The 9,314-nt window shown below is 38.6% G+C and overlaps 1 protein-coding gene across 4 annotated transcripts; it reads left to right on the top strand.

Moving 5' to 3' along the window:
* Positions 1 to 3,145: 3,145 nt before the first annotated feature.
* LOC147313024 (uncharacterized) lies at positions 3,146 to 9,314 on the top strand. Of its 4 annotated transcripts, none has more exons than XM_086264959.1 (9): positions 3,146 to 3,408; positions 3,603 to 3,941; positions 4,051 to 4,317; positions 4,498 to 4,593; positions 6,722 to 6,808; positions 6,895 to 6,923; positions 7,077 to 7,133; positions 8,738 to 8,800; positions 8,984 to 9,314. In XM_086264959.1, exons 1-9 carry the CDS (start codon positions 3,348 to 3,350, stop codon positions 9,098 to 9,100), a joined length of 1,116 nt encoding a protein of 371 aa, XP_086121085.1. In that variant the 5' UTR covers positions 3,146 to 3,347; the 3' UTR covers positions 9,101 to 9,314. The 4 variants fall into 4 exon arrangements, with proteins under 4 accessions (XP_086121085.1, XP_086121084.1, XP_086121087.1 ...); XM_086264958.1 differs by having other exon boundaries at positions 4,051 to 4,329; XM_086264961.1 differs by lacking the exon at positions 4,498 to 4,593.

Raw genomic sequence — 9,314 nt, 5'->3', positions numbered from 1 at the left:
AGGGGGCGACAATCAGATACTTAGTAGTGAAGCACCAAACTGTGATTCTAAACAAGCTTCCCATTTTAGATTCGTTTCCAGAAGCAAAGCATTTATAATGTGTCCAAAGTTAAATAAAAGAACATGGCCTTTAGTTTTTTTCTTACAGAAATGCTGATTGATTTTCCCTTTCATATGTTAGAAAGTCATCATCCAGAGAACGTATTTTCATCAAACTGTGGTTACAACAGCAGCAGAGCTCACTACAATATGGACAACAGAGCAAAGGAAACAAACAAACAAACAAACAAATAAAACATAAAGACACATAAGAAACTAACCTTCAGACAAATACATGCAGTGTCAAAAAGAAAAACAATGGAAAAAAGAAAATTAATAAAAGAAACCATCAATAAATATTTAGAACAATAACAAGTTATTTCTTAAATCTGATGAGTGATGTTACATTATGATAAAGATAAAAATGATGCTGCAATAAACTAAAAGCAATCAACTGTAAACGTTGCAAAATTTCCTGATTCTCTCAGACTCCACTGATCAACAACAGCAGCATATCAACAGTATTTCATCCTTTCTGGTTTTATACAAAAAATCTTTTAGATATAAAATGAGATCATTTTAATATTGGTTGTTTTTCTGTTTCAAGCTTTACTTTTAATGTGTGTATTTAGGTGTTATCTAATCTTATTTCATATTAAAACGCTGAAAGTGAATTTCATAAAATGTTTTCTAACCACTTTTGAATGAAGTCCATCCATCCATACATCTTCTTCCGCTTATTCAGGGCAGGGTTGTGTAACAGCCTAAGCAGAGATGCTCAGACCTCCCTCTCCTGGGCCACCTCCTCCAGCTTGTCCAGAGAGATGCAATCTCTCCAGCGTGTCTTGGGTCTGCCCCTTCGGCCTCCTCCCGGTGGGACATGCCCAGAGCTCCTCAGCCAGGAGTCATCCTTTTCAAGTGCCCAAACCACCTCTTCTGTCTCCTTTCAATGTGGAGGAGCTGCGGCTCTACTCTGAGCCCCTCCCGGACGAACTCCTCACCCTATCTCTAAGGGAGATGCCAGCCACCCTTCAGAAGAAGATACTTTCCGTCGCTTGTATTCGTGATCTTGTTCTTTTGGTCACTACCCACAGCTCGTGGTCCATAGGTGAGGGTTAGGACGTAGATTGACCCGTAAATTGACAGCTGCGCTTTTACACTCAGCTCTCTCTTCACCACGACGGACCAGTACAGTATACGTATCACTGCAGCCGCTGCATGAATCCATCTTTCACTCCCTTCTCCCGTCAAGTCTGCATCATTATTCTCTTTATTACAGTTTTTCTCAAATGCTAAAACACATGTCACAAACGTTACCACCAGGTCCCCCAATGTCCAAACACAACACCCTTCTCTAAAGCTACATAAACACAACCACACCTTCCCACTGCAAAACTCAAACTCCCACACCAAGAGAGCAGCTCAAAGCTGTCAAAACTGTAAACACTATACACAGCATTACACACTACAGCAAAACAATTGAAAACACAATGCTCAATTTGTGAGAAGGTTCTTTGTTTCATAACTGCCAATGCATATTTTAGAAACTATGCAGTAACGGATCGTCGTAGATCTCTGCAGAGGATTAGGCATTTAGATTTGTGAGTTTCATATGAGTAGTATAAATCTATAGAAAATCCTGCATGTACGTACACTACTGTAACACAACTCAATGCAAAAACAGAATCTATTGCACACAACAGTAATCTTGAAAACATGAACAGGGTGTGAAGTTTTTTTATTTACGTTATTCACACCACACACACACCACAATCACTGTGCGGCATCATGTCGCTGAGCTGTTGCTCGCATCTCGTCCGTAATGATGGTGCGAGGTTGTCTTGCTCTCCCTCCTGGACCTTCTCCTCTCCCATGTTGGCCTTCTCCTCTTCCTCGTTGGTCGCTCCTCTTCCTCCTCTCATTTGAACTCCTCTTCCTCATTGGCCTGCTCCTCTTCTTCCAGGGCCAGCTCTTCTCCCTCCTCTGCATCAAATTCCTCTTCCCCTGACTCTGCCTTCATCCATTGTGTTTGTTTGGAATCTTCAGCATACTGTGCACTCTGAACTTGCTTTTACATGTGGGTACAGCATTAGCAACAAGTGTCTTCAATTTTGAGACATTGTGTGTAGTGAATGACGCCAGGTGTGTTCCCTGTGTTCAAAGATTGGTGACTGTGGCAAGCATTTTGCATCACATGGGCTTTCATTTGAGAATATGAGCAGAGTTGTTTTGCAACATGTGTTTTAGCAAGGAAAAATGTGTTTAGATTTATGAGTACAGAGGGTTGTGTTTTGTGACTTGTGTCTTCATGTGACATGTGTTTATGGTACTGGAATATGGTGGCTACATTTAGTAAATGTGTTTAGACTACTGGTCATTTGGGTTACAGGATTGGCTTTTGTGTTTTAACATTTGAGAAAAACTGTATTGACTATGATACTTTACTATGCAAATTAACTTGATTTATTTTCAGACAGAACAAAAACATCTCAGTAAACCTCTCACAAACCTCACAAAAACAAGCAATGATGTAAATTAAACTCATCAGAGCTCAGTAAAGTTCAGAAGCTAAAAAACAAACAAACAAACAAACACTCAAACACAATAAAAAAAACACAATATAATGAGCACATATACAGCTCAACCTTAATTCTGTTAGAAATAATAATTTAATAATTTAGTCACATCTCCTCTGTATTTGAACAATTTATGTTTCTTTTGTTTATCTAGTTGTTATTATAGAGTCAAACCTGAAGAGCTCTGATAATGTTGTTGCCGCCACTTTTTGAAGAAAACACTTCCTCTTGACTTCATCAGGAAGCAATTACTTAAGATTAAGAACAAGGAACAGGAAGATTTCAGTTGACTAAATCATCTTATCTGCTCTGTTTTATAAACTAAAATAATCTCTCAGACATCAAAAGTCAAATTTTATTGGGTTTAAGGAGTTTGACCTTTTAACTGTTGAAGAAATACATTTCTCACCTTCACCAAAAAATCTTTATAACAATGATGTGCCATACACATCATTATTATAAATACACTGTGGGAATGGACACAATGAGCATCTGCTAAATATAAATATAACGTCACTTTGTATAAAAAAAATTACACCATGAATTTCATACAAAGAGTGAGATACTCATTTATGAAATGTAGACTTCAGGAAAAAAGAGAACTAAAGACATTTTGCTGAGGAAGTGAAATCTCGCTACTGACAGGAAGTACAAAAGTTTTAAGTACTCATCAGTTCAGAGGGTGTGACAGTCGAGAGTGAGAACAAAAAAGAAGTGAGACAGAGAAGCACGATGGGTGAATTCAGATGGATTCAAATGTTTTTATGTCGGATGCTGATGATTCAGATCGCAGGTAAGAATACAGGAAACATTTTAATAGCAGTTAAAATAAATGTTATCAGTATTATTGCCAACACTAACTTTACAGTAAACAAGACAGCTGAGCATGCTCTATTTAGAAATGTATCTCAAATGATCTTCAGTCTGACTGTAAAAAATTCTTTATTCTAATTTATTTTTCACATTTTTCTTTAATCTTCTCAACAGTATCTGTAAATGAAACATCCATTTTTATGAAAGTTGGAGATGACGTCACTCTGCCTTGTCTAAACGTGATAGATAAGCAGAATAACTGTGATGGGACTACGTGGATCTTTACTTCAAGAAACAGAGAAACAGTAGAGCTGATCACACTTGGACAGATTAGTGAAAAAGTCAAAACTAAATCAGACAGACTGAGTGTTACAGTGAACTGTTCTCTGCTTATAAAGAAGCTCACAGTCGAGGATGTTGGTCTTTATTCCTGTCAACAATACAAACTAGGAAAAACACGAGCTGAGGACACTCTGGTTCATGAGTCGTTGGTTGATCTCTCTGTTATTACCTGTGAGTATTTACATCAAAATATTTTCATACTGTTCTCAAACATGACAACAATCATAGTTATTAAGATAACTTGACTAATTTGAGCTGTCTTTGTCTCCATCGTTGCCAGTGACTGAACATAAGGACACTGAGAAGGTGACGTTAAACTGCTCTGTGGTGAGAAATGAACAGTGTTGTCACACATTGAAATGGCTGCTTAAAGGTCAAGATGTGGACAAAGAGAACAAAGAAATTGTGATTTCACAGACTCACTGCTCCACTACTGTGTCTGTTCTGAAGAATAATTATTTATACTCATCAAGGGATGAAATACTCAAGTGTGAGGTGACTGATACTAAATCAGGAAGAGTACAGGTGTTTAGCTCACAGCCCTCAGGTGAGGAAACAGGTGAGATCCTGATCAAATGTTTAAAATGACTAAAATCACCTTAAATATTTATGTGATAGAAAAATGTAACATTTTAAGCAGAAAAAATGTTGTTCTATATAAAACATATAAAGCACACTATGAAACAAATTTTGAACATGCTTTTCCCCTATTTTTTCATTTATTCAGTTGACCCAAAAACAACAACAAAAATGAACAGTAAATCTGAAAGCGACACAACACCAGAAACAACCACAATAACAAAAAGTAGTCCTTCCATAACAGGTTAGATTATGATGATTAAGCTGACTACATTCATCAAAAATATCTGTTTGTTTGGAGCTTTAAGAAGACTTTTAAACTTTTGTTTTTAAATATTTATTTTCCATTTTGTTCCATTACATTAGAGACATCCAAAATAAGCCTCTTATCTTACAGGAAGCAGAAAATGATTGATTTTTGCAGTTCAGTGATTGATTCACTTCTGAATATCTTTGTAGTCATTGGAGATGTGATGTAGTGGAGATGTATTTATTAGGGGTGCAACGATACACAAAATTCACGGTTCGGTTCGATACTTTGGTGTCACGGTTCGATATTTTTTCGATACAAAAAAATTTTCATGCATTTTTAATTTGTCATTTATTAAAATTATAAATATATATTTTAACTCAAAAGTACAGTTTTTAAATTTAACCCTAACCCTTGTGCGTGTTTTTTATTTTGACAGCGAATGCGCACCTGCGGACCACTTATGTGCAGCCCTGGTTATTTAGCTCATCATATTGCAGCCACAGAAATTCTTTTGTCCATGAAACCATAAAGCTGCACTTTCTTTTTGCCTTATAGTCTGATTTGTCATAACTTCTCCGTTTTGTGGTAAGCTTTTCTTTGGCTGTCACTTCTTCACCCTGACCTGTCTTATTTGGCTCAGCAGAACTGAAATGCTTTTACACACGCACTCACATAAGCTCAGCGATTCTCTGCGCGATCAACCTCTCACATGTTTAAGCTTGCTGCGGGAGATTTCACTTGTCATGTTTGCATAGTAAGCTAACGATTAATAAGACGATGTCAGAGGAATTGGTGCACAAATTATCATCACTCACAGATCAGTGCTGTCGCTCTCTATACACAGTTCGCACGATTGCAAAGTGAAAGCAAAAAAACAAGCGCAAATTCAAACGCGACTTCAATATGTCACATATTGACAGTGGCTCACCGATGCCAATGACATAATTACCCAGCTACATTTCTGAAAGAATGCAAAAGCATTGACATATATTTTTCCTTCCTACAATAGCCCGACGGGCAGGGAAGAGATAGATTTTGGCAGCCCGACTGAAAAAAATCGCTAGCTCCGGGACGTCGGGCTAGCGATATTGCAAGCCCTGTATCTGATTGAGGAATCACTCATCTTTGGAAAAGAGAGTTTATTACAGAGAAATGGCTCTTTCCAAAATAAAAGCTATACTATCCGCTTCTTCTGGGCTATATTCTCAGCAGCATAAGGAGAATCATGTGCTAACAGCTGTCTAAATGACTCGGCTAAAGTTAGTAGCATGCTTGCTTTTTTTTGTCTGCTTCCACTTGTCTTTGCACTAGGATGATGTCGGCGTAAATGTGCAGTCATATTCGTTGTGTTCCCACTAGTGCTTTCAGGTTAATCTCGTTGAAATGACCTTAACGCCACAACACGGCAAATCTCCGTTAACGAGCTACCGCCGATCGCTCCGTGCATGGGGCTAGACGGCCAACACGTTAACGAGCTAACTGCGCTAACACACTAGTTCACACCAACATACTGTTTTACTTTAGTCCATGACTCGCTTACCTTCAGGGTCATACGTCACATGAAAACCAAAATAATTCCAAACGCCAGATCTGAATGAGGTTCAATTTGCCTGTTGCAAGGAGAGCTTAACTTCTGTCTCGCTAGCTTGCCCTGCGCTCTTCCTTCTGACTATGCTGTTTGCGTTGAGCGCTCAGTGGATCTGCGCTCGACAGTGCAGGCTAGGCGGAGTAGTCGAACACAGATTCACTGAGCGCTCAACACAGACAGCATCGTCAGAAGGAAAGTTGATAAAATAAATTACAAATGTTGTATTGTTCGATACATATGTGTACCGAACCGAAAGCACTGTATCGAACGGTTCAATATCGATACGAATATCGTTGCACCCCTAGTATTTATGTAGTCGGACAGTTTCTGCCTATAAAGTCACGTCTGAATTTAAACCTTCATGCAGTTCATGTTTTTCTCATCAACTCTCATCAAGTTATTGTGCATATATAGCATGTCACTTTAACCGCATTTTGTATGCAATTAAGCTGCATGAAAAGTTTTTCAAACATTTGTAAGAACTTTCATCCAAATATGTTTTTATGTTTCATTATATACTTTTTATTTCAGCTCTTTCATTGTACATCACTGGAGCTGTTGGTTTGGTTATATTGGTAATAACAGCTGTGTTTGTCATCAGATGGAAGAAAAATAAGGGTGAGAACATTTACAGATAAAACTTTTATAGATCAAGAGGGTTTGACAAATGTGGAGTTTTACAGTGAATATTTTTGTCTTTTCAGGAAACAAAACACAGAAGTATGAAAATGCTGTGAGTTTTAATATACATAATTAAGTGTTTGTTCAACTTACATTAAATAAGCAATATGTCAGCTTATCATTGAGGTGCCTTAACCTCGAGCTAAACTAGCATCACAGAGACAGTTTTCCTCCAGATGTAACTGGACTATGTCTTCTTTTTCAGGGACTGAGTTTGAAGCCCACAGAGACTCAATCTGCTCCTCAAACCATTCAGGACTTGGTGAGATCACACACTACACCCAGAGCAAAGTGTAAACCACTTTGTCTTTAATGTTTTCTCTAAATATAAATGCATAAGAAACATTGGAGCTATAGAAAGGATAAGGAAGTAAGATGATGCAACTGAACAGCAGTTTCAACACTGAACAGCAGTTTTAATGCAAAAATAACATTTTGAGACAGTTTACATGGACTGATTCTTATATAGCGCTTTTTTACTCTCCCAGAGTACTCAAAGTGCTCTATACAACATACCACATTCACACCCATGCATTCTCTAAACTGAGTGCTTCCTAACTACATTCTTACACATTCATACTCCGATGGATACATCAGAGAGCAACTTGGGGTTAGTATCTTGCCCAAAGATACTTGGCATGCAGACTGGAGGAGCCAGGGATCGAACCACCAACCTTACAATCAACAGGTGACCTGCTCTACCTCCTGTAGCTCAGGAGGTAGAGCAGGTCACCACAATATGCCACCTCATATGACCAGTGTTGGGGAGTAACGGAATACATGTACCGCCGTTACGTATTTAAAATACAAAATATGAGTAACTGTATTCCGTTACAGTTACCGTTTAAAAAGGTGGTATTTAGAATACAGTTACTTTGTTGAAATAAATGGATTACACTGCGGTACTTTCCTGTTTCATATTGTCGCGGGTCAGGACTGTTTGGGTTTTGTTTGACAGCTACGTTCTGTTGTTCCAGGCGGCAGCGTTACGGTTGCCATGGTTACAGGGCGACGCTCTATCTCTCGCGCGGCTGTGTGTTTCCTGGGTGAGAGAGCACCTTTTTGCTGTTGTTGTTGTTGTGCTAAGCTAACAGGCAGAATGCTACAAGAATAGCTCAAAAGAATGTAGCATCATGGGCAGTATAGTCCGTGTTGCAGGGAGAATGGACTGCCATACCCGTTATACCCGTGTCTGTGAGCAAGAGGAGGGAGAAAAAGGGGAGTGGAAAGGTACGAGTTGTCATCGAGAAAAAACGGGAGCTGGAAGCATGTAAATATAATAATAACCACTGCAGCCAAGAAGAGTGCCTGAGGAGCCCAGTTGTAAGTAAGCTATTAAGACTCGACTGTACACCGTGTTCTCCTCCGAAAACAATAAGTTCCGTTGGAGCAGCCTTTCAACGCCTTTCTCTGTCTCTCGCAAGAAAAGTTGACCCACACAACAAAGTAAAGCTATTTTTCGGCTGAAAGCCCAACACGGACCCCGCCGTATTAGTCAGAGGTCCCTTTACTAAGGTTCGGAGCCGCGGACCTTCAGTAATGGTAATAAATCACACAGCAATAGTACATTCACGTTGTTGTAAAAAGCATGATAATATATTAAGTAATCCAAAGTATTCAGAATAGGTTACTGTCATTGAGTAACGTAACGGAATACGTTACAGAATACATTTTGGGGCATTTATTCTGTATTCTGTAATGGAATACATTTTAAAAGTAACCTTCCCAACACTGCATATGACATTCAAGGTAGTTAAAGAGTTTTGAAGTGTTCAGCAGATGAAGAGTTGTTATTATTACGTGACACAGCATCACACATATTAGTGAGGTGACAGCATGTTCTGCTGTTTTTTTTTCATTGTGTAGGTGGAGCCTGAAGTTTCCTATGCCACCATCAGCTACACCAAGAATAGCAACAGTAAAACCCAGGTAAGCTGGCAAAGACTGTCTAATATGATTAATGTTGAATATGTGCAGAGGAAGAAGCTATTACATTTTTGATAGGCTTCAGATTACTTTCATCAAAATTGCAAAATAAGGCACTGAGGACTTCAACGTTATTCATTTATTCATGTTAGTTTATGTATCATACAAATTCCTTTTGTTTTTCAGGTTCATCGTGATGGTGAAGGCGATACTGTGACCTACAGCATGGTGAATGCTCCATCCTCTGCATCCACTGCTGATCCCAGCAACCTCTATTCTACTGTCAATGTTGCAATCACATAGCTCACACAGTTGGAGGAAGGACTCGTATTTAATGAAGCAGTCGAATAAAGGACTCGTATTTAATGAAAAGGACATTTTGGTTTTGACTTGAGGCAGTGTGATAGCAACATGCTAATTAAGTTATTGCTGTTTGTAGCTAGATTGCTTCACAAGGTTGTCTTAATGTTGTTTTCATGGATGTTGAGCTTAATGTTTCCAAGAGATTTAATAAAAT

Source organism: Aulonocara sp. 'chitande type north' Nkhata Bay, linkage group LG15, assembly GCF_057382095.1.
Source record: "Aulonocara sp. 'chitande type north' Nkhata Bay isolate Kocher_YH1m ecotype deep benthic linkage group LG15, A_spYH_male_GT1.1, whole genome shotgun sequence".
Classification (NCBI taxonomy): Eukaryota; Metazoa; Chordata; class Actinopteri; order Cichliformes; family Cichlidae; genus Aulonocara; species Aulonocara sp. 'chitande type north' Nkhata Bay.
This window is presented reverse-complemented; position numbering and strand designations above follow the sequence as displayed.

Bases quoted from the DNA above. Each gene is read 5' to 3' on its own strand.
- LOC147313024 (XM_086264958.1), top strand. From the start codon at position 3,348: ATGGGTGAATTCAGATGGATTCAAATGTTTTTATGTCGGATGCTGATG. The intron at 3,942-4,050 runs GTGAGTATTTAC...CATCGTTGCCAG, and splicing joins TGATCTCTCTGTTATTACCT to TGACTGAACATAAGGACACT. The intron at 4,330-4,497 runs GTGAGATCCTGA...TCATTTATTCAG, and splicing joins GCCCTCAGGTGAGGAAACAG to TTGACCCAAAAACAACAACA.